General features: G+C 40.5%; 1 protein-coding gene across 4 annotated transcripts in view; it reads right to left on the bottom strand.

The window, feature by feature from the left end:
- VDR (vitamin D receptor) overlaps positions 1 to 24,686 on the bottom strand; it is an 85,048-nt gene extending 60,362 nt beyond the window's left edge. The window contains exons 1-2 of one of the 4 annotated variants that reach the window (XM_044443039.1): positions 24,620 to 24,684; positions 11,979 to 12,070 (exon numbers count right to left, since the gene is read on the bottom strand). Coding sequence is in view for 1 of the 4 variants with exons in the window: in XM_044443038.1 (XP_044298973.1) it covers positions 11,150 to 11,174 (25 nt within the window). In the remaining 3 variants the exon portion in view is untranslated. The other 3 variants (XM_044443040.1, XM_044443038.1, XM_044443041.1) reach the window with 3 other exon arrangements.
- Positions 24,687 to 25,932: the final 1,246 nt, after the last annotated feature.

The raw sequence follows: 25,932 nt of genomic DNA, 5'->3' as shown, positions 1-25,932 counted from the left end.
TCAAAGACTAGTTATAACTGTTTATTGGCTGATATAGGAAAATGTCACCTACAGACTAGTATTTTTGAATCCTTCAAGTGAGGCTGTCTCTCACACACACACACACACAGAAAACAGAAACCAAGCACGGATATATGGGTTCTATGCCAAGCCTCTTTTGGAACTTCGTAGAGCGACAGCCGCAAGGGCTGCTTACCACAATTAGAGGTAAGCAACCTGACTACCTCTGTGGTCTCTGCATAATCCCCTCAAAGGAAAGTGGGTGCATGTGCTAACTCAAGCACTACAACCATAGAACATATCCAAAGTTCTGCTTTCAGTACAAGTACAAATATTTTAAGATCATGTGAGAATAAACTGAGACAATAATTTTTCCTTCAGTCTTGGCCACAGATCTTTGGCATGTCTCTGTTGAAACTGTGGTTGTGCATTATTTCTATATGTACTACCTACCATCTCCTTAGTATGCCACATATGAATGAAAGAAATGAAGAATGAACACGATCTCATCCTCACTCTAGCCAGAGATCTGATGGCCAGCACCCAAGATTTAAAAAATAGCAATAACTCTACTTATTTGTAGAGTGCAATGAAGATGCTTGCTTGGCAAAGGCGTTCTCCAGTAGTAACCAAACCGTTCATGAGAAATTTAGAAATGGTGCTGAGGAAAATGAACCACATAGCTATGAAGAATACTATGTCCTACTCCCCAGTCAGACATGGTTCTGCCTTCCATTCTGTCCCCAGCTCCAAGTTTGTACAGTACAAAGTAACAGTCTATTTTTATCTTGGTAACTTAGATGATGATGCAAATACATACACACTACATTGACAAATATGTGCTACTAATTCAAGAAACGTGATTGGGAAACATCCTGGGCGTAACATGTCTGCTTCAGATTGGTATAGGTTTTGCAAATATACCAAAATTAAGACAGTCTGAAAAATGAAGCTCTCCTTCCATTGAAGAAAATCTACCATGCTCCAACTCACATTATAAGAGAGAAAATACAGATGCTGAGACCATAGTACCTGATCAAATTTGTTCCACTGTCTAAATTACTGGTATTTTGCAAATCAGCTTGCTTGTTAAAACTATCACTGTGATTTACCATACAAGTGAAAAATGTGTACAACAGATGCATTATTGAAAGTCAGCTTTCACTTTATTGAAGAGTGAAAAAACCCACATTTCTAGGCCTTTGTATCTGCAAAGAAGTTTGACAATGAACAGGCACTATTTACTTAAACCTCAGAAACTAGACACACAAATTCACTGGGTACTCAAGTAATCAGGGATAGTAGCTTTTAAGGGCTTGCATGGAACTTCCCCACCCATGGCTACTGTTTTCTGTTTCTTCCCCCAAACCTCAGACCAGCTATTCAATGGGAATACCATGAAATTCCCATTCACTTCACCACAATCATCCTGCATGCCCCATCCTCCATTCTTCCCATGTCAGTGCCACAACTGTCCCAGACTCGTGCTTTCTACACTAAGACTGCATCCTCTTTCAAAATTAATGGACTTTGCTGGAATTGTTTCACACAGTTCTAACCAAAGTTGCATCTAATGGGAGTCAGAAATAGTCCCATGCCTGTATTATCCTATGTTTTTAATTACATAATAATGTTATCTAATAGCACAACTTTATATCCAAGATGTAACAACCTAGATACCTGGGCCAGGTACTAAAGAGATTCCTTCTCCTAGAAAACCATCAGCAGCTGAAGCTTAAAGAGGCAAACCTAGAAGCAAACAAATGAGCTAGGTAACACCTGATTAGCACATCCCCCTAAACTGAGCTACATCTCTCCATAAGGTAGAACTGATTAGCTTGAGGCTGAGTTGTACTACTGTCCCTATTCTGTTGAAAGTGAAAGGCACAATTCTTTCCCCCAGAGACCTGAAGCTGGTTTATAGGAAGCAGTATAAATTTACACATCAATTTTCAGAATCAAAGCATGCCCACCACTAATTTGTGCTTTCCAGATTATTATGCTGACATTAAATGAGACTGACTCAAGTCATTAAAATAAGTCAGCCATGTTTTACAGCTGAACACAAATAAGCTAATAAAGACATCCAATTACACTTGCACAAAAATAGCAAGAAACATATTTGATTTCTACTTCTTAACTATAGTCATTATTTCTGCAAACTGCTTCTTCACTTCCCTAGAAAGGCACAGCTTTTCACTTGGTCAACACCAAGTGATGTATCGTTACAAAGCTAATTCCAAACAGAATACCTCTCCTCCCTTCCAAACTGAAATCAAGCCACACTTTCAAGGTGGATCTTCCTGCTTAAGGGCCGATTGCAACTGGTCCCCCCTCTTAATCTGATGCTATATGATTGGACTAATGATGTTGCATCTGTCCCCTCAGCTAGCTGCATGCTCACTAAACTATCTCAAGAAAACTGTCCGATTCTCAGCGACTACCAGGCTTATCTCTGGGCCCACTGGCCTTAGCATTTCAGCTGCAGATTCTGGCCCCTGGTCTTCATCTGACCTGAATCCACAACTTTTGAAGGCTCTTTATAGGAGGAGTGGGCCCAAATGCTTTAGCAGCCCAGCTGGGGCAGGGAATGCAGTAAAAGAAGTGTAAGAAATGAAGAACTGAATGGAGGCAAGTCATAGGAGGGTTCAGCTCCCAAGCACCCCTTTTCCCTTTCAGAGTGCCATGCCCCCCTGCAATTTAAATGCAGAACCACTCCAGTCAACAGATCTGTCATCATCACAGGTTGCTTAAGCCTGATAAACTGGTTTCTTTATCATTTCAACATATGCAATCCTGTTTAACGTCTGATGACACTGGGGCAATTCGCAGAACATAGGAAGTAATTCTACTCCCATATTATTTCTTCCCACAGGTTATTCTCTGTCTCCAGCCTCAGCTAGAAACATGTTACTAGGGAAATAAGCTACACAATTAACTCTTCACTGGTTAAATTAAGTACACAGTAGGGCATGGAGATACTTTTCTGCCTCTTGAGTAATGGGAATTCCCAAGGGACCTGAACCAATAGAAAGGGTTTACCAACAGATTCTATATAACCATCAGAAGGGAGAATTCTCTTTTTGTCTCCTTTTCACATCACCCTTATTTTTGGACTCTCCCCTTTTACTTTCTGCATCTGCTTCAAGCTCTTAAGATTCCTGTTTATTTTGTTTACATTTAGGGCTCTCACCCCCCACCCCCATTCTCACCTACTAAAAGCATTCTGGGTTCCCTTTCTAATTTTCAAACTTGAAATTTTTCTGTTATAGTTCTTACTATGGTACATTTTCCAAGCTGTCAGTTGCCAACTAGTTCCCCTAGAAAAATGGTAATATTCCATCAAAATATTGTCTACTTTTCTTTGCATGCAGCAAAGCAAATACATATGTAGCTGTCACATAAACAGGGCCCATTTTTTCATATGCTAACATAATATCTGCACAGAAAAGTCATAATGTGCAAAGTAACACTTATCACTCTAAGTTTTGGAGGGGTGAGAGACGTTACTTTGGTGCAAAATTGCCATTAAATTCAGCATCAGTAATATTTTTATTTATGAAGTACTTCAAAAGTGGGGGCACTATATAAAAATTCCAAACATAAGACAGACCTCTCATGGTCACAGGCATACCAACTAATGAAACAAGGGTAAAGTTAATGAAAAGTAACTAAGGAACAATTCATAGACTGTAACTGACGTTATTCTGAATCACGTGTTTGACAAAGTCAGCAAACAATTGTGATTCTACCAATAGACCCTTTAAACCAAACACCGAGCTTTCTTCTTGCACAACAGCACACTCTGCTGTGGTTCTGCTTGCCACCCCATACTCAGTTCCCTATTTCTTAGGCCAGTGTAATTGCAAATGTTTGTTATTCCTATTACCTTGGTGCTGAATAAGTCTACGGAACCTAGTTATTTCAGCTCAATTCTATCTCAGACTTCAAGTTAATTGTAAAATACAATATAGGAACACAGATGGGATAGTCATAGGCTTACCTGGATCTTGTCTTACGGAACACTCTTAAAATAACTTTTTTCTGCACTCAAAGCATAGCTAAATTTAACATTTATATCCTACCTACAGCTTTACATTTACACCATAGCTACCACTTCAAATTTTCTACAAGCTGATTAATCACCAATAGTTTAAAAATACAGGATTTGACCGTATTACAACAAGATCAAAATCTTCAAAATGCAAACTTGTCTATTCTAATCTAGTCATTGCATTTTGTAAATTCTAATGAAAGATGTGCAGTGAAAGTACTACTTTAAATGTTAAAAACTGTGTTTGCATATAAGTCTAAAAACTTGAACATAACGGCATGGAGGTGGAGGGAGTGAAAGAGCCCTGCAGCAGAGAACTAATTGCCCAAGGCATCTATAGATTTGTACAATTTTGGCTGAGAACCTGCTGATTTCAGCCATCCCCAGGTCAGAGGGAGGGAGGGAGGGAGGGAGAGATCCCCGACCTAGAAATAAAGGCAAGTGCTCCAGATCTGTTAGGGACTTTTTAAAACACGGTCAGGTCAGCTCAGCTCACTTTGGCATGAGCATTCCCTCTCCTACTGGGCTGAAGTTGGAGCTGGCATAACATACTAGTAATACTTTCTTGCTCTGGAAGAAGTAGTAGTGCTTCTAAATTGGTAATGGATAACCATGCAAGTTTTAATCACACTTTATGCATGCACCTCCTTCCTATTTTAACTACCCATTTCAAATACTGTAGCTTTCCCTAGATGCAAGATCAACACAAGTCAAAAAAGACCACACAAAATAAACATTCTGTGCTAAATCAAAGTTGTTGAGATACTATATATAATGCTAGAAAGTATTTGCAATGGATTTACAATTCTGTGGTTCATTTTCTTGAAACTAGTTTGCAAGTTTCAGATCAAAAAAGGCTGACTTAAAACAAAAGGTAGGGATGTTAAGAAACAAACATGCTTGAATCTATCTTGAAAAGGAGTTCACTAAATCAAAGATTTACAAAAAGGCAATTTTAACCAATATCCATATGGAAAGAAAAGATAAACTTCAGTGCTAGAGCAATTAAGAATGTTTAAAGCAAACCTGCCTTTACTTTTTAAATTGATTCGTAAGCATTCCTGCTTTTTGCCAGAGTACAAAAACCTGATCACACTGTGAATATGATGAAAATCCAAATGGGTTTCTGCTAAACTTTGAAGAAGTTGGATTGGAGAGGAAAAGCCAATCTACTGATTAAATCACTATAGTAGAAACTGAAAAGAATACTTGCCTGCAGTACTCGTTTGCCCACAGCACCTCTTAACTACAGGAGATCCCAGCTCCCAGAGTCTATTCTATGCCTTCAGCCGTGAGTGACTGGTTGAACTGACAATTTAGACTCTTTGGTAAAGCTGTAAGTCACATGACTCACAGGCACAGTCAGCTTCCAATGGTGAGCTCCTTTTCTTGCATTGCCAACAGAAGTTAAGGAAGTTAAGCTGGTTCTGCTATACTGAAGCAGTCTTCAAAGGGGAGAATCCCAGGAGGTTTATTCCTCTATACAACAGTGAGCTTACCAGTCCATATCAAGAAAAAAATGTATCCACCACACCTGTACATTTTGCTTTCTGTCAGTGATAACATCTAAGCTGAACTGGCAGAATTCTGGAGTTTCTATACACCTTTGCCAAATTTCCCTTCAAAAATGTCAGATTCCAAATATGTTTATATAGAAATGAATTCCATGAAGTTCAGAGTGGCTTTGCTTCAGCTAAATGTACACTGGAATGCAGTTTTAGATGTAGATCTCACTTTTAGAGGGCCAAATTCTACCAAACCCTCCAGATTTTGTGCCCAGTCAGCAGACAAGTACCCAATAAATTTGCCTGTATAACTTCAAATCAACTCACTGTCAACTTTTTACAAATGAGAGCAAAATAAATAAATAAAAATAAAAATCTAACAACATGCATTAGTCATTCAGTGAAGAATGCAAGCCATCTACAACTAGTTTGCATAAGTATTTTGCAATGCAATTGTTTTCTTTCCTTTCTTTTTTCGGTATAATCACTTGCTATACTTAAAGATTCACTTAGTTATTCATATATGCCCCCCAACTTTAGTAATCAACATCAAGTTCAAAGATCTGGTAGACTACATTGTGAGCCGCCCCGAGGCTTTGTTGCGATGGGGGCGGCATAAAAATGTTTTAAATAAATAAATAAATACATTTGAACTGATGAAACTGTAATTAACAACTCCCAAATCCATCTGTGTGCTAACTGGCATCATCTGGGATTCCTGTTCATACTCTGAGAAACAGAACTCTTAAAAAAGGTAGTGAAAAATTATAGTAATTATCAAGTGTGACAATCTAGTTGCATACTCCTTCTTTCTATCTGGCCACAGTCATATAGTTAATGGACACCCAGTGGCACAGACATTTCAATTCTCTGTTTTTCACTAGACAGCGTCGTCAGACATGGCTAATTAGTTAAAATCAATATTCTTTCTGGAACCTAGATATGGAACATTGAAACTCCTCTCTGCATGATCTCTTATGATTTTTTCCTTCCTCCTAGTTGTTCTGGTATTTGACTCCACCATATCCAAGGTCAAAGAAGACTTATTTTTCCCAATTCAGTTAAGTGAGGGACCTTGAAGATTCCCCCCTCCTTTCCTCTGCATTGAATTGGCTCATGAGTATGTAGACTGGCTCATTCCACACTCAGTTTAAGCTGTTTGCCCTTCAAGCCTGTAGTTTGCTCTGTGTGTATATGTGACACGCTGAGGTCTTCATTGAGTGCCATCTTATTTCTTACTGTAAATATTAAAACCAACAGGACCCCTGTCTCCTTTTTTCAAATCAAAATCTGCTCCTGAAGGTTATGATCCTGAGCAGAGAGCCATGGTCTACTTAACCATCACTCCTTCTATTGCATTTCCTGTTCAGAGTTGGCTCACCCCTTCCCTGTAACACACAGTTTTTAATCCCTGCAAGGAAAGAAACACAGCAACTCCACAAGGGAGGAAAAAAATAGGAAAACTGGACTGACAGGAAAGAGTTAAACAGACCCTCAACAAAACCACACACACACACCCTCTGTTCAACATGGTATGGCAACTTATCACTTTATACAATTTTACCCTAAATTTTAAAGAAACCACTCGGGGAAAATTTACACTTAATTGCATGTAATGGGTCATTTGCACTTATCTTTAAACATTTTTTTCCGCCCCAGGATGGGATTGCACATAAAATTTAATGCTGATGCCTAGGAGTCTGAAACACTTTTTCTGGCCCTTTTCCTCTTCCTTTAAAAGGTACACAGATGACTTTAGCAATCCATCCAAAGTGTGGTTTTTTGTGTACATGACTACTGCTGATCAAACGAGGAACAACTGCCCGCACTGCACCTAGTGATCTACCACTTGATGCCTGCACAAAAAAGTTTAAATTGCATTGAAGAGAGATACACTCTTACCTGAAATGAGCCCAAACAAAGGCCTACCAATGCCCTATTTTAATCATTATCATTCTCCATTGTTTAATTTGCAGAACTGAACCTGGTGCACCCATCCACCCATGCCTTATTAATATCTGCCACTTTGTTAAGTAGAATATAATAAGCCTGCCAACTCCATTATCTCAGACCGCAGTTCTTCCATGCTTTTATCTCAAGACCCTCTCTCCACCATGCCTTCTGTCACACTCTTCAACACAAGGCACAGACAGAAAATGCAGGTTAGTGCTTGACTGCAGGGGAGAGGGATTTGGTCATTTGTAAAGTCATCCTTTACACAGTTCATCTTTCATGTATTGATTGATGTAAGGACAGCCACTAGTTCAGATGACTCTAGAAAGGCAAATTAAAGGACAAGAGGTCTTGCAATGGTTACTAATGATGATTATATGGACCTGCAGCTTCAGAAGCTGCATGGGCCTAGATACGAGTGGCTAGGAAGCTAGGACAGGAGAAAGCAATCTCCTTAGTAGTTTGTTTGTATACTTCTCAGAGGACTCTGGGAGACCACAGGGAGAAACAGAAGCCCAGACAGGATGGACCCAGACTGGCATGATCCAAGAGAACCCTTTATTATATGACTTGAATCATGGACTCAAGAAAATGCTTCTTCCCCAACTAAGAAAATGCTAAGCAGACTAACTTACCCCGCCTTCCTCCTAGTTCCCTGACCCAGGGTGCCATGTCTCTTCGGTTCCAAGCCTAGAGGTACAGACTGCCTTATTTCTTAAATTTACAAGCTACTCAGGGAAGTTTTTTGGCTCAAGTGCAGAATGAAAATGCTATCTATAAACAATCTGTACCGCACCTGAAAGACCAGGGGCTTAAGATCATGCCAAATGCACCTTCCAGGATTGTGCCAGTTACCTCCATTGCCTTCCTATTATGAGATAGAGCTCTGAGTAGCTGAAGAAGCATTTAAGAATGTGCATTTGTAGCACCTACTCTGCATTGCACTAAAAATGCCTCTCCATGCTGAATCCCAACTAGAGAGCAGCCCTAGGCTGTGCCACTCATCACAAACCAGTCAAGGATAGCACAAAATTTGCTTTAAACAGACTAAAGCAGAGACAGCAGCTAAATTTCTCCCCTCACAAACTCAGTCTCTTCACCCCACTCCCTCAGCTGAATTTAGGTCCAGCTGCAGTCATTCTGAAGCAGTTTCTCCTTCAATATTTGGCGACTATTTTGAAGCAGTGGCTGATTAGAGAAACTGTCTTTGGTGATATCACAAAATGGCTGCCATGGTTGGTAAGGCAACACAAAAAAAAGTAACAGAATGTGTGTGTGTGTTTTAGAGTGGGAAAACTAGGGCATCCTGGTGTCTGCCAAGTGGCACACTGGTACCCTATCTCTGGACCACAACAGTGCAGTACTATACAAATGCAGTCCATAATGGCATTTTTAGAGGAAAATAGAGGAAACTAGAGGAAACTAGAGGAAAAGAGTTATGCTCTCACTGAGCATAATGACCAGTATCATTTTCCCTTTGAATACATAAAGTTCAGGCTATGTGCAGCTCTAGCATTTCCCTATTACAACAGTCGGGTTTGAAAAAAATAAAAGCAGCCATTAGCCCCTGCTGCTTACAAAAGTGCATCTGGCAACCAGCACCTGGGTTCCAACAGAAGTGAGGCAGCACTTTTTTCTGAACCAAGCTCACTGGATAAGTCTCAGGAGCACCTATGCTTTGTACACACAGTCACATCTGTCTACCAAGCTGCTAAAAGTACTTGCTGGAATAAAATCTTTTCATACTATCCACCTGTTGGCTCCCCTTAGCTTCCTTTTTCACCTCCCTTTTTAAAAAGTGGCTTTAAAAGGATTGTTTAAATGGGCTTTAATTTTTGTATTATCTTTTGGAAAGCTCCCAAAGCAGGGGCTTAAAACCAAAAAAATCACAATTTGCTAATTGTATTCTACAGGCTTCTAATGAATACAAGCTAGGGTGGAATTTGCCAATACAAGTTCTCTTAAAAACAAATGACATAGAACACATTTGTAACCTTTTAAAGGGAAGCTATTTAGCATTAGAAACATTGCAAGTACTAAAATGTACTGACTGAAGTCAAACTATTAGAGAGTTGTTATGCTACATGATTTGGGGCTCTCAGGGCAAGACTGGCACATACAGGGAAACAGGAAAAAATAGGAATTTAGGAAGAGGAATAAGTCTATGTTGCAAACTTAACAGTAAAATTGGCTTGAATTCAAGATAAGTTATATACTATAAAAAGAAATCTTATCTTTTATAAGCAATTCAGGACTGACATAATTACAGTCTGAACGACAATTATGCTATTTTAGAACTTAACTGATATAAAAGGTTTCTATCCTTATAGTTGCAAGTCCAATGAATGCCAGGAAAACACCACTAGCCAAAGTACAGCTGATCTCAATCTAGAAACTTCCCAGTAACATTTTGAAATTGGAAAATTCTATACATAGGATTAGTCATTATGTTTTACAGAGGCCATAGAAATACATATTCCGTGGTGTGGAAACTGAATTATGAGGCTTCTGACCGTGCACTTTGTATAAATTCCCTCTTCCATGTAAGTGCTTAGGTGACAACATTACATTTGCTTTATAGCATAATAACAGACTTCCCCTACTTAGGGATTTTTTTGCCTAACATCCAACTTAGATCACTGCTATGCATTATACATGAGGCTCCCTCTGAACAGAATCCAGAAACTTCAGTAAGTGCAGAGCAGAACCGCGAGGCTGCTTACTGTCAGGTTCAAACATATTACTACAGTCATAAATCTACTGCAGCACTAGTTGCCTAAAGCCCTAAATGGCTTCTGACCCATCTATTTGAAGGGCAGTCTTCTCCCTTTTGTCCTGTTAAGATCATGTTTAAAGGTTCTTCCCTGGGCGTCGGGGTCCACAGTGGTGTAGGAGGCAGCCATCAGGCAAAAAACCTTTTCTGCATTTGCCTCCCTTCCATGCAGTAGCCTTCTCAGGGGGATGCACCAGATGTCTTCATTATATGCTTTTAGAAAACAGGTCAAACACTTTTATTTCCAGCAGGTATTTGTTCTTTAATTTTTATTAGCCCTAAAGCTGGCTTTAATAAGCGAATTTTATGATATTTTCTCAGTGGTCACCTTATTATTGCTTCTTTTGATAGGAAACCATCTTGAGGACATTTGTCTGTTGGGCAGCACATAACTCCAATAGAGTAAATAAACTTCTATCAACCCCAATAATTAGCCACAATGGCCCAAGATAATGGGAACTGTAGTTTAAAATGTCTGGAGAATACCAGGTTGGGGAAGGTCGAAAGAAAGAGTAAAATATTAGAACACTCTCAATACCAGAAGCATGTTTTAAGGGAGTTAAGTAATGAACACATTAATATGATCTGAACAACACAAAATGCATCTGCCCCATGTACTCCGAACCCAGAATGACTGGGTAGGATTGTCAGAGCCAGCCACACCAGTCACAGAGCCCTGGCCCATCCACTGATCAGTATCAATAAAGGAAGGTGGTTTTCTAACATTCTGCAAAGAATGGCTGGCTCTGAGTAACCACAATTCTATAACCAACTCTAGAACTCCACTTTATAAGCATGTCTGCACTGGCACAGCAGTCCTGGACTCAGGCACATGCACTCCTTTGTTGGCCATTAGCTGCTCACCTATCATTATCTCAGCTGATATCATAACAGGCCTCTTTAACAGATGTTTGAATACTAAGTTCAAGATTCCACTTCATTGTGAAGCTTTGAATAAAACTCTTGGCTTATCCTGAAAACAACAGTAAAATAATCCCATATCATTTAAATTCCTTGAAAGAAAGATGGAATACAAATGTGATAAACAGTTATAAATCACTGTGCCTCATGAAAGAAAATCCTGGGTCCTGGAAAATTTTGCATTTCTAGGTTCACAAGCTAGCTATGTATAGCTGAACAAATACATGTTAACTACATAACATGGAATTTCATGAGAGCAAATTTGTAAGCAGCTTCTGAGAGTTTTGAGGGATGGATACATAGCACTTGCAGCTTATATTGTTTTCATTTTGTATGTAAACTGCCTCATACAGAGTTGCTGGAAAGGCAGAAGTATAAATCTTCCATATTGATACAATTATTCAATAGAACAAAAAAGCAAATAAGTTGTTCCAAAATACACAATATATCCCTAAAGATTAATTTTCTTGCATCAGTTTTATTCCAAAGAACACAGAGTCTCAATTTCACTTTGATCCATCAATACTAAAAGGTCACAGATAAAATACACAAGCAGTCCTTTTCATTCCTCTGCCTAGGTCAAAGAACTTTAGAGTTTCCAAAGTTCCTTGACGGGTTGCATGAAAAAGCCCAAAGCAGAACACAAGCTGAGACAACCATGCTAAATAAAGCAAGGCATTCAAAGAAAATTCAAACATTTTAGAATGTGCAATAATTTAAAAGTGTATAAGAACAGAATAATAATTTAAGACACAAATAAAGAGCTTCTCACCAATGTTCTTTACAAGGGTTTTCGAAGGCAAGATATGGTAAGCTTCTTGGCAGCTGTCAACCTAAGCTAGTGTTATCCAAGGCAGGCAAACCCTAGAACCAAGAATGATGAATCAGGCATTGTTTCATCAGGCTTTCCATCTTGTATTTACTATTAATTGAAGCAGAGAGCAAAGGCAAACAAGTAACATTAATAACAGCAGCTCTGAAGTATCAAACATTTTCTAAACATGAATCAAGAACCTACTGGCCCTCAATCTAATCTATATGATACCAAAGGATTGTAAGAAAAGACTGAAGAGGAAAGGAAGCACAGGAACAGCAATTTCCTGTGGCCAGGTTGGTCTACACTATGTCATGAAGCTTCTCCTGGAAGGCAGGGAGTGCAGCCTCCCCATGCTCCTGGATTAAGGAATCCCATGAAGATGAACCAAGCCAGGAAAATACACACACTCTTCTACATGTAGGTCAGTTTTGTAGGATTAGAGCAATTGTGTTTGTATTTCCTCGAAGGCCCTCCACTGAGCAACAATGTTGGACAAAGAACCACAGAAAAGTAGAGAATAAACTGGGCTTAAGACCCCCCCCAACAGTATTCAACAAAATTGAAATGTAAAGTGTTACTGCACTGTATAATGCACTTTCTTGTAACTACAGCAAAACAAAAGATCTAGTAGGCATGCTTCATGCTGTCCCTAGCAGACTCAGTAGGATGGTAGGGATAAATGAGCAGGTGACAAGAGTTAAAGTCCTTGATGGAAAACTTAGGCCCACCCCCTGCCAAAAAAGTTTGTACAAATGGAGTTACTCCATTGATACCAGCAAGAAACAGTTCCACAGGACAGTACTGATTCATGCATTGAGTCCATACAATAAGCTACAGAAACTGCCAAATCCCTTTCCCACCCAAAAGACAGACAACTTTTCTAACCCACCATTTCATTCTTCTGGGTGGGGAGGGGAGGCCACATGTACAGAAAGCATGGTTTTCTGCTAAGCAAGCTCCATTCCACATGAGGAATATTTGCTGCTCCAATCAAATAAGAGTAGATTCAGACCAATTCTGAAGACCAACTTCTAAGATACTGCGTTAACAACAACAGCTGTAGTCTTTTATTCAGGAAGTTTTCAAAGCAAATCAAGGCATTTATAGTGCAAGTGGGACTCACTATCACTACTGTGGAAGATTTTGCAGACAGAAACGTAGTCTGACTTCATATTCATCTATCTAGAGACTCTCCAGGGCTTCTAGCTGGGCAAGGTCTTTCCCACTAACTTCTATCCAACCCATTTTAAACAGGAAATGCTAGAAACCAAACCTGGACCCTTTTGCTGATTACTTACTGCTAATCCATAGTCCCTTCTTATTCTGTGGTATGAACCAGTTCTGGTGTTTAGTTAACTAGGCTTTTAGTATGCTACTCCTTCACAGTGTTAGTTAACACAAAGTCATTGCCTCTGTAATTCACACAAGTCAGAAATCTCTCAGAAGTACACATCTAAGATCTTACTCTAATCAGAGACAACAAGTATGGAAAGCTCACCTGACAGCTTCTTTAGATATTTCCCTTGTTGGATCTTATCCTCAAAAAGCAGTAATTTGAGTTAAACATCTTGCATTTAAACATTCAACCCAAACATATTAATGTTTTGGCAAAAGTTCAGATGGTACAAAAACACTAAAACCATCTAGTAGCATAGAATCCTGTTATGAAACTCTTTCACACAGTCACAGCTTGACAAGCACACCATTTGTTTACATACAAAATAAATGAGAAACACATTTAACTATGGAATATTTCTGGTTTTTACATTTTGAAAACGTTTTCTTTTTGCTGCTACTGGAGGAGAAAGGTAATGTTTTATTTCACTTTTATTTAACTTCTGTAAGACTTGCAGCGATAGAGACCAGCTTAAAGAATGGCAGTCAGCTAGTCGAGTTCTTGGTGGTAAGACACACTGCAGAGTCCTATAAGACCTGGCAACCATGGATACAGACACTTAAAAAAACCCTGCCTGAACAAAGCTTAGACAAGGACAGGAACACTGACAGTGCAAAATAATCACACACACACACACTTCAGAGTTTCTGAAAGGCAGCTGGTTGCCTGCTTTGTGAAGAGAAGGCAGGACCAGATGACCCTTGGTGTGATACAGTAGGGCTCTTCTGCAGGAATTTTAATTTAGGCAATTATAATTGCCTAAAAGTAAGGGAGATGCAGAAAACCTCAACCCTTTCAAATAAGTTCAGATTTCTATTACTAGCTTTCCCCAAGTCACATGGATTCTGAGGACTTGCAGAAATGTCTTTAACATTCCTTGATTATATGCAAATTGAGTAACAGATTAAAAAACAACAACCAAAAATGTGCACCCTTACATAGATTAAAGCAGGAAATGTGCACTTTGAGGGGATTTATGCATTTTCATTAGAGTGAATTTGTCCAAATGCATAGAAACATATTTATACAAATGCATGTGTATGTGCAAAACTCAATTCTATCTATGAACATACAACATGAAAAAATGCACCTGAAAATCCATGACACAGAACAGATTTTACTAAGTACATACATTCCTTCCTTAAACCTTACATTTCTCCAGAGTATATATAGAGAGAGCCATATTTAGCAGCATCAACACAGATTTAAGCAGAACACTAATTCTACACACAGAGATTTGCAATGGATAGGCAATAGACTTGGCATTTGAAAACCATGTTTCCTCAAAGCATCAGTATCTCAAATCAGCAGATTCCAAGGCCAAGCTTACACAGTCTATAATGGTCAAAGTACACCACCGTCAAGCTCAAAATGAATATAGCACAGTGTGCACCACACCTACCTACTAGACTTCCTAACTATCAGTTGCCCTTTTCCTAACAACTACTAGGCAGTAAACTAATCTCAAACATACTCAGAATATTAAAAATATAAAATTTCCAAGCTAATCCCTGCCCAGCTTCTATTTTCGGCCTTTGTCCATGTTGCAACAATACTTAACATTAGAATTAATACTTTAAAACTCACAGCAGTCTTTGCCCTGCCTTATCTGGTTGGACTCCTGCTCTCTCTTATCCTGCCATTTATATTCTTATAATGCACGGTCCCCCTCTCCATTCTTACAAGTACAGACAGTACCCAGGACTACTGATAATGGCCTGCTCATTGACATTACACTAAGCACATCTGAAACAGAAAAATATTGATAACCCAAATGTTTCTCCAATAAAGTAAATTACAAAGATGAATATTCAAATTCCATAATTCTTGAATTATGCATTTGAACATATGAAGCTGCTTCTACAGAGTTAGACTACTGGTCCATCAAACATAGTGTGATCTACTTAATCTACAGTAGCTCTCCAGGGGTTCAGTTCAACAAATGGATGGATTCAACAAATCATACAACAGGCACAAGCACAGGCCTGCCCATCTTAGGTCCCATGTGCATCCTGGTAAAAGTAGAAGGGAGTGCATGGAAATGGTAGCAGCAGAAGCAGGGTGAGGAGGATAGGGTATTACTAAATGCAGTCCTATACACATCAATAGGACCAGAACATCACCACTACCTCTACTGGAATAGTTCTCCACCCATAGAAAGGATGAATCCCAAGAATGAAGGCCCACAGTCTAAGGAACCCAAGCTGAGAATGGATCAGGAGTGTGAAATCCTGTGGCATGCAATGGCCAGGAAAGTAATTTGTGTAGTACACTGCAGAGCCCACCACATACAGAGACTTCCTAACTATGGACCACAATTGGAAGTGCATAAACTAAGAACACAGAGCCTCAGCACACTGAACAGAATTGTGCAGCAGATCCCAGACCATCACAGAGTCAACCATCTTGCAGAGGATTTAAGGTGGATGCAGGTGTCCTTCACATTGTGCAGCCAGCATTTAAGTGATGAGCATCTGTGCTTTTCAAATTTACTGGCCGTGAATTTCAGCATGCAGGACATTGCTTTGATAAACAATTCATGGGAATGCCAATGAGAGAAATGTCCATCCCCATCATCAAAGTGTATTTCCGGGAAGAACTGTAGGTTGACAGCAGTCCCTCTTTCTACACAGCAAACAACCTGAGAGTCAACTTGTGCCTCCAGCTGCTGAACCCCACCATACTAGAATATCAGAGGTGCCAAACTTGAGGAATGACGCTATTATTCTTGTTGTAAAAGTTCCATAAATTTGACATGTGATTTGCAAGAATTCTGCAAGTTTACAAAATGCCAGAAAGAAAACAAAACAATGCCATGTTTGCAGTAAAATAAAGCAGCAGTTACTAGGCACTTTTAAACTGCAGGAGCAGGGTACTAGGCTGTTTTTTTAAGTGTTTAATTGAAGCCTCAGTGTCAGCACTTCAATATTTTTTCAGTTCTTGTTTACTTTCTTTCAAATTCCTAAGAGTCAGGTCTACACACGGCTAGGAAAAGGCTCAAAATTCCTAGGTGCCAGCATGCCATTTTAAGTGCCTGTGTTCTCAGGTTCCTGGGATTTTTGTTGCTCTGAAATTCAAGTCCTGAGGCCAAGCTGACACACATGCTGCAATTTAGTGACAATCACGTCTGTTCTGTAAGCACCAGCAGCTTCCCAGAATTTTGAAGACACTCCAAAATAAAGCTAAACACTGAAAAGAAGTCTCTTTCAGAAGGAAATAGTTTTTCCCCCTGAACAAGTTACTATTGCATCTGATGCTGTAAAGGAAACTGAGTCATTATCCCATATCTAGTGTGGGAGGCAAGTATGCTACAGAACAAAGCAAGCCCTGGGACAACTGTGTCTAAAAGTTAATTTGTACAGAATGTGAGCATCTTTCCTTAAAAAGTTAAATCATACAAAGATTAGAAAGAGATGTCTTTTATTAGAGCATGAGGAAGATTATAATACCTCTTTCTCTATCCTTGGCTTCTGCCTGCTTACAGTCTTCCACAAAGATTCCACCCATTTCTTAATCTGGTGCCAAACAAACCACAGAGATGCCTCACCCTTTTTATGCACTTCCCAGAAAGCCATATGAACACACAGTCACCACCTCCCATGTCCACAAAGAACAGAGAGAAAGCCTAATCCAGCCTTCCTATCTGAGGTAAAGAGCCATACCTAATGTACCCTCTCACTTCTTTAAAGGATGAAAATAAACAAATCCAATCCTGGTACAAGAGACAAAGCCACATGTCACTTTAACATCTGAACAGGTTATCAGAGCTACAGAACAAAAGGCAAGCAGCAGCTGCTATATTTAAGAGCTGGCACAGCATAGACCAAATTTCGAGCGAGGAAGACCCCGTTTTGAATCTTGCTCTGCTATGAACAACGCATTACTTTCTCAGCCTCCCTGCTTGCCCCTTCTTTGCAACATCAAGACAGTATACTGGTCTACCTTGCAGGCTGGTTGAAACTCTCACATAATTATAATATATATTAAATGCTTTAAATACTCAGTAATGCTAAGAATTATTTTTTGTTATTAAAAAAGGAAGCCTCTAGTTAATTCCTAACTAGAGATAGCTAATCATTATTAATAAGTATCAGTATGTTTCACATACATTAGTAAGCAATCTTTAAATAACTGTGAGTCTGGTCAGTGTTGTTATCCCTCTATTACAGATGGAGACTGAGTCCAAGGCTGCATATAGTCAGTAGTACCTTCAAACTGGAGTAGGTATGGCATTTTCTAACAACATTTAACATTTAAACCCTCGAACAACACACATATAATTTCAGGATTCGACACTGGTGCCGACCATCTGCCCACACTTTAGGCAGGCTATCTTCACTGTTTTCAAGTCTCTTTCATATTAATCAGTTTCAATAGTAGTTCAGCACTTTAAGCATTTTACTCAAAAATGAATGTAAAAAACAGTTTCAAAAGTGGGTGGAGGAATGGCTTTGTAATTGACACAAGTAACAAATCACGCACTTTCCCTGCTTTGAGAAAGGGAAAAATGTTAAGTCTATGCCTGACACCGGAGCTGGCCAATCTGTGCTGATCCAACCCAGCTTCTGTTACAGCCAGAACAGGCTTCCCATGATCTCAACCCAGCAGAAAAGGTCAATGTTACGCTCCCGCAATATGCAGGTAGTGTAGCATCCTCCCTTGCTAAAATCATGCATGTCTGTATGCACCCCAAGAGATAGTAGCAGGCTCAAGGCTATCCAATGAATTGGACTGAACTAAGATTAATATCAGGGATTTCCACTTCAAGCTCTTAATCAGTAAACAAAACTAGCTTCCTTGGAGCATGCGAATTACAAAGAAGTTTCTGAGACACATACATAACCTGAAACATGCATGCAGCATGACATTTTCCATTCTTCTACAAGCAGCTGCCTGCCTGCCTTTCTATTGTGGAGCGGGAGGGAGGGAAGAATTTCAAAAACAGCTAGAAATGTGCCATGGGAGAAGCTGCTATTAGGAAAACACGACCTATTATGCATGTGCACATTTTTGCATCTGCATGAAGAAGTCTCCGAGATTCTAGCCACTGAAATAATAATTGCTGTTCTGTGTAACTATTGGAATGTATGTATGTATTAGAAGGTTAGATTGGCTTTTGTTTTCTGTCTTGCTTTTACTTGGAGTATATGGAACTTTCACATGAGTAAGGCCACAGTCCTATGCTGTTTTTGGAATAAAAGTCCTACAGCTTCTAGCATTCTCCATCCAGCATGCACAGGATTGCACTCTGAAGTAATTAAAGTTATCCATCCTCATGAAAATTCTATGAGAATTAAACTGGAGAAGAGTTAAAACTACCTGTCACCACTCAGAAAAGTTCACAGCAAATTATTTGGCTCTCACTAGACCAAGCTAAAGGGATGCAGGTGACCAAGCTAATTTTCAGAGCTTTTATTATTTGGACAACCACAGCAAGCACCTGAAAGTGTGTTTTGTATATATGCATATTAAAATAAATGAACATGAGGAGTGGAAAATCTAGCAAGACATTTATGGTGAGTTTATCTGATCTGCTGCAAACCCAGAATTCTCAACCCCATGCTGGCTGTGGACTGCGAATATTTGGACTTGGACTCCAAATGTTATAGCAGTGGAATCAGGCAAGATATCCAGAGCACAGTCTGGTCTGGTTATGTTGGATGAGTTCCAGTTAATACAGCTCAAAGGTGTTAGCCAGGTGCTTGGACAGGTTCATGTTATCATGTCCGTTCTGGATCCTTGCCCCTCCTGGCTAATAAAAGCCAGTTGCAAAGGATCTGACAGCTGGGCCAGGGAAATGATTAATGCTTTTCTAAGAGGTGTAGTCCTGGGCCACCTGAAATAAGCAGTGTTGAGATAACTCCTGAAGAAACCCTCCCTGGACCCAGAAGAACTCGACAATTGGAGGCCACTGGCAAATATTCCCTTCCTGGGCAAGGTTCTTGAGATGGTGGCTAACCAGTTCCAGGCATTCTTGGACGAGATCATTTATCTGGATCCATTTCAGTCAAGGTTTAGGCCTGGTTTTGGCATGAAAACAGCTTTGGTTATTCTGTATGATTACCTGTGTCAGGAGAGAGACAGGGGGAGTAAGACCCTGTTGGTTCTCCTGAACTTCTCAGCATTGACCATGGTATCCTTTTGGAGAGACTGACTGAGCTGGGAATGTGGGGCACTGCATTGCAGTGGCTCTGCTCCTACTTGGATGGTAGACTCCAGAAGGCAGTAATTGGAGGATATAGCTCTGTCCCTTAGATTCTCCAGTATGGGGTTCCCCAAGGGTCAGCCTTGATCCACATGTTGTTTAGCATCTACATGAAACCAGTGAGTGAGGTCATTTGGAGTTTTGAAGTGCGCTGTCATCAATATGCTGATGACACACAGCTCTATCTCTCCTTTTCATCTTCAGCAGGGGAGGCTGTGGATGCGCTGAACTGGCTGCAACAATGGACTGGATGAGGGCTAACAAAATAAAGCTCAATCCAGACAAGACTGAGACACTAGTAGTGGGTGGTTCTTCTGACTGGATGATGGGAATTCAGACTGTTCTAGACGGGGTTGCCCTCCCTTGAAGGAGCAGGTTTGTATCCTCGGGGTGCTCCTTGAGTCATCTTTCTCACTTCGGGGTCAGATGGCTTCAGTGGCTTGGAGTGCCTTCCACCAGCTCAGCTATACCCCTTTCTGGACAGAGATTGCCTGCTATCCGTGATCTATGCTCTGGTAATCTCTAAACTAGTTTACTGCAATGCATTCTGTATGAGCCTGCCCTTCAAGACTGTTCTTGTGCAAAATGCAGCAGCCAGATGAATAAAAGGAGTCAGATGATATAACACCAATTCTGGCCCACTTGGACTGGCTGCCTAGGCTAATTCAAGGTGCTGGTCTTAACTTATAAAGCTCTACATGGCCTGGGACCACAATGCCTCTCCTGACCTTCTTCTATCCAAACACAACGACCTCTCTCTGACTGCCACCTGCAACGGAGGCTTGGTTGATGGCAAAAAGGAGAAGAAGCCTATTTAGTGGTGGCCCCCTAGTTATGGAATGAGCTCCCCACTGAGATCTGCCTGGCACCAACTTTACTATCTTTTTGGCACCAGGTAAAGACCAACCTCTACTGCAAGGCATTCAAGTAGCTCCTGGGGCCCCCTAGCTGCCAATAGGTCTGGATATTTCTTCTTTTTTCTTCTTTTATTAATTTTATATACACACACCTGTTTAATATGTAGTTTTAAATTTTGTATTGTAAACTTTTAATGATGTTTTAATATATTTTTATACAATGCAGGATGGATAAAAATCAGTATTTTTTCTAAAAATCAAAAATCAGATTTTTAAAAAATTAAAATTGGATTTCTTTTTTTGAGGAAAAAAATCTATCTAAAGATAGCTTTTTATTTACAAACATTATAGTCCAAAGGTTATCATCATGAAATAATAATTAATTTTTGATTATGTAGTATTAGGCTTTATGTTCATGCAATGTCTAAATTTTTTGGTAAATGAATTGTTAATCCATTCAAAATGGCATGCTCTTCTGTAAGATTGGGCAATGATTCTATCTGGAAGATATTATCACAGATGCTTGGTTTTACAGTTCTCAAAATGATGAATTTGTATCTGTAGAGATTACATGCCTCTTCTTCACAGCAAAAATGTTATTAAAAAGACATACAGAGTTGAGAAAAAGACCTTAATCCCACTGCCACTTTGCAAATCTATGTAGACAGAATCAACCCTTTACTTCTTAACAGCTAAGCTTCAAACAATTCATTGAACAGAAGAAGATTGTTGGGAGTTGAACAGATCTGCACAAGAAGCTAAGTGTAAGGAGGGAGGTGCAAGCAGTAAAAATGAAAGTGAAACCTTGTGAGCAGAAAGCTCCACAAGTTTTTGGACCTTTTTGTATATACCCTGAGGTTTAACATGTCATTCTTTCCCTGGAGAAAAAAACCTATAATGGCAGCAGGGCATAAAAGAGACACAGTTTAGGAATATTTTAATGCAGTCCCCCTACTTACTGGTAAGGCAGGCAGTGTGCAAAACCATGATTTGAATCTAGTCTTAGTCCACCCTGATACAATGTATCTTTTATTGTTGGGGGGGTTTTAAAATATGCTTTGTGAACTGCCCAGGGAGCATTGGCTGTTGGGCAGTACAGAATATATTTGCAGGTATGAGTCAGTGGGTGAGAGAGAAAGACTTGAATTTCACTCCCTTTCTGCATAATCTTACTCAGACCAAAAATCAACCTGGCTTGAGGAGAAATACTTTAGTGGAATAGTTGTGGAGGACAATGAGCAGATAGGAGAGCATTATGGTGACTCCATATCCAACCTCCAAGATGTCTTCAGTCTCTGCAGTACCGTTATCTGGCAGAAAGAGGTGTTTGACTAATGCCTGAATTGGACTCAGAATGGATAACAGAAAAATCCTAAATTCTTTAATGCTGTTTCAAGAGGCTCTACACAAACACACACACACACGTATATAACCTAGCATCAACCTTCCCTAGTGTGGTACCTTCCAGATGGTTTGGACCAAACTCCTATCAACCACAGCTTACATTGTCAAAAGCTATGGGTTTTCAGTCTAAAACTTCCGGAAGGCACCAGGTGAGAGAAGAGGTGCTTGAGGAATTAACAACTACTATCACATGCTTCCCCCAAACCACTCATGCCAGCATGATACACAGCCCTGCAATCCATCCTAACCACAGTGTAGATACAGACAAGCCTACACTCACACTAACCAGGAGAAAATAAACCAGAGACTAAAGCAAGGAATAATGAGTGCATGAAAGCATTAGTAAAGACACTTTAAAAGATTAACGTGCTATTATTCATACAATGCAATGTCCAGATCTTATCTTGGACAATGAAGCCCACACAGTGGCTCTAGGCCAGTCACTTCCTCTCAGTCCGGAGTGTTGCATGGTTAAGGGTGCAATCCTAAGCAGAAAAAAGTCCTAAAACTCCAAGCATCTCTCTCCCCAGCTGCACTGGTTAGGGTATGTTGGGGCTGTAAGTCTTTTCTTTAATCTAATAATACATAGGAATTGCATTCTAAGGCGGGCAGCTGTATCCCAGTATGCCTTGGACACCCAAGGATGGGTGTGGAATAAATGTAAAACAATAATTAACACAGATGGCCCCATTTGTCTTGGATTTAAGGCAAATTGCTTCTTTGTCTCATTTTAAAGAATATAACTTCTAGTCAGGATTAAGCCTTGGCATTTCATTTCACAAATTAAGCACTTTCAACCAGGCCTGACCCTGCTTAGTTTCCAAGATTGGGCAAGATCAAGCACTTCAGGCTATATCAGTGTGGCCAAACCAAGGCTTGCAAGCCACATGTGGCTCTTTGAATTCATTTTGCAGCTCACTGCCTGCCATTGTCACTTGTGAATGCCCACTTGTAGCTGACATTCACTGTATGTGGTTCTTCCATTGAGCAAGTCTGGCCACCCCTGGGCTATAATGAAGCTTACATATTTGACCATGCAATAGCAGTTCTGACATACTGCACTAAACCCAAGATGCCATTTCAAATGGCTCTAAATTTCCATATGGTTCACACAAACTGTTTGCTATTGTCAGCAAACCAAATCTCAACAATTCTTAAGGTCTTAAAGAACCCAGACAATCCATTGTTTTCAAAATAGTTAGGAAAGTAACAAAGCTAGGGCATGTGTACACCTTATACAAGTAATCTCTGGTTTAATTCCCTTCTGACCCACCAAGTAGTCAGACTGTTGAGAAGTTCTGAAGTCTTGTTTACACATTACAGCACTAGTGAGTTCAGGAGGACAGGATCAAATGCACGTGATCACAGCCAGATCTATGGCCTCTGTTCCTGGTCTGGTATGTCAGAAGACTATTTCCCCTACTGCATTCATTACTCACAAATATGCCCCAGAACTAAACTTTTCTTTCTTTTTTGCTTTTGAAATTCCCCTCCAGTGCTTTCCAGAGACAATCTAAGCATCCTCCAAACAACCATAACTGACCATAGTTCAGTCCATGCACTATCCACCTGGAGGGGTGTGAGAAACAGAGCCAATGGCTGATGATGAAGATCCTATTCACATATATCTCGCTCTAAAAATGTGAGCCCACCTTTTTCCCAGTTGTTCACAAAACAAGTGTGAATACAAACACACACAGCTTACAAAAGTGTAGACAGAAAATAGTGTTATACAACTCCCAGCATTCCCCAGTCAACCATGTTGTAGGACTTTACCGGTTAAGCATGCATAGGATTGTGCCCTTAATCACGTACCCATTCACATTCTCGTTCTCCATTTATATGCTCTCATAAGAGCATGTGGGAGGAGGCATGAACTGCATTCAGGAACTATGTTCCTGCGGCTCAATTTACAAGTTCCTGTCCTATTTCTTTGGAAGGCTATCTGACACTACGTGTTGCAGATTAGTTTAGAACATTACATTCTTAGATGTTAGCTGTAGCAAACAGAGCCTTCCTCAATATAGTGCCCTCCAGATAAGTTGGACTATAACTCCCAGCATCCCCAGTCAGCAAGTTGTAGTTTAATACTTCTGAAGGGAACCAGGTTCAGGAAGTCTGGATGCACAAATCATTCAGCAGGGGAGAGGGTATAAGGGACATGGTCTTCACTGATCAGGAAAAGTAAGTTTTCAGAGAGTTCTCAACTCCCTGAAAGTGGCTTAACTCTTTCTGACAACCACCAACTGGAATGAGCACAGTGTCAATTCAAGTTAGTTAAAATATACATATAGCAGGTTTCTTTACCTGCTAATAATAATTCACTATTATTACTTTAAATACAGACGATAAAGCCATAAAATTAAGGAAAATATAGTGGCATATTTACGTAACACACGCCTCTCTCCCCTCTCAACTTTTATTTCCCTCCAGCCCATTTTATACCCCAAGCAAAAAACAAACACAAACCCGGTTTCGCACTAATAATCCACTTGCTTCCCACCCACCCCCCTCACACACCGACTTTTTTTTTAATCCCCCGGCACTTTTCTCCTTGACGGGAAGACGCCTGCCCAGGAGACACAACCTCCCACACGTGTGCGTGTCTACGCGTTACACATGCATAGTCCAGACAAGAGAGAGGGAGGCAAGAAGCGCAGACCACGCAGTCCCCCAGACACGCGCACCCAGCTGAGCCCCTCAGCCCCCACGGAGACCCCGCTCCGCCCCGTACCTTCACTCCCCGTCCCGGCTCTCTCACTCAGTAGCCTCTCACTCACCCACCCTCCACCCCATCCAGTAATCGTCTATTAACTGGAAACCACCGTCTGGCTCCGCCCTACCCCCGCTCTCCTTTCAATCTCCTCAAGCCCGCCCAATCGGGAAACGAGAGTCTTGCTTAACTCCTCCTCCGAGGACCAATGGCATTGAGCGGTCCCGAGTTCTAGCCCCGCCTCCTCAAACCGCCTATTTGCCCTCTCCCCCCCCCCCCATGTAAGTATGACAGATCATTGTGAGCTGGATGAGTGAAGCGGGGGAGGCGGCGACCCTGTGCCCTCTTTCCTAGTGGGCGCTCCTTTCACTCAACCTCTCGCGTCTTGGCGAAGAGGGCACGTGATCTGCCCCCACCTGGGGAACTTCACACAGATTCTGTGCGGTAGCGGCCACGTGTTCTAGGAGCGACCGGCTGCAGCGGCTCTCTGCTGCTTGTAACCTGGCATACTTAATCCGAAGCAAGTCCCACTGAGTTCAATAGGACTTACAAGTAAATGTAAATGGGACGGAGTTCCTGTGATCCTGAGTACTGTGTTGTATTATAAGCATTTAGACTGCAGACGTACCTGGGAGTAAGTCCAGAACTTATTCCTTAAGTCTTAGTAAGTCTTAGAATTTATTCCTGAGCAAACAGGATTGCACTGTGGAAAGGAGGCAGCCTCCACCTATTTATTGATTTATTTAAATTTATATGCAGCCCCCCCCCCCAGCCAAAGAGTCTCTGGGCTGCTTGCTTCAACTTCCCTTAACCTCAGCTTTCTTCCCTTTAGTGTCTACTGCAGCGGTTCCAAATTTTTTTCGGTCATAGAACCTCTAATCCTCACTCTATCCCTGATTTTTACTAAGCATTGTGAACCCACTACGTCCTTCCTTCTTTCATCTGCTCCTATTGCCTGAGTGCTTTGCATAATATAGTAGGTTTGGAAATAATGATAAAATATTTTAAATATAACAAATGAATAAAGCGATTGTATGGTAATATCCCAAATGAATTCTTTCAGTTATTCCCAACATCCTAGGAACCAAATGACATGATGCATTTCCTTGTTTGCTGCTTGGACACCAACTGACAGTCAAATAGTTGGCCTTGTGTGGTTTCATTTTAAAATCTGCTTTAAAGGAGATTTTTGAGATTTTTCATGGAACCCCTACACAGCTTTTGCAGAATCCTAGAGTTTCACAGAACACCGTTTGGGAACCGCTGGTATACTGCACTGGTGGGCAGTAAGTAGATAGCCACAGGTTTTGGACTTCAGTTCCCAGCATTCCTGA

The sequence above is a fragment of the Varanus komodoensis genome, unplaced genomic scaffold, assembly GCF_004798865.1.
Source record: "Varanus komodoensis strain SLA01 unplaced genomic scaffold, ASM479886v1 scaffold41, whole genome shotgun sequence".
Taxonomy (NCBI): domain Eukaryota; kingdom Metazoa; phylum Chordata; class Lepidosauria; order Squamata; family Varanidae; genus Varanus; species Varanus komodoensis.
The sequence above is the reverse complement of the archived record's forward strand: the minus strand, read 5'-3'. Positions and strand labels throughout refer to the sequence as shown.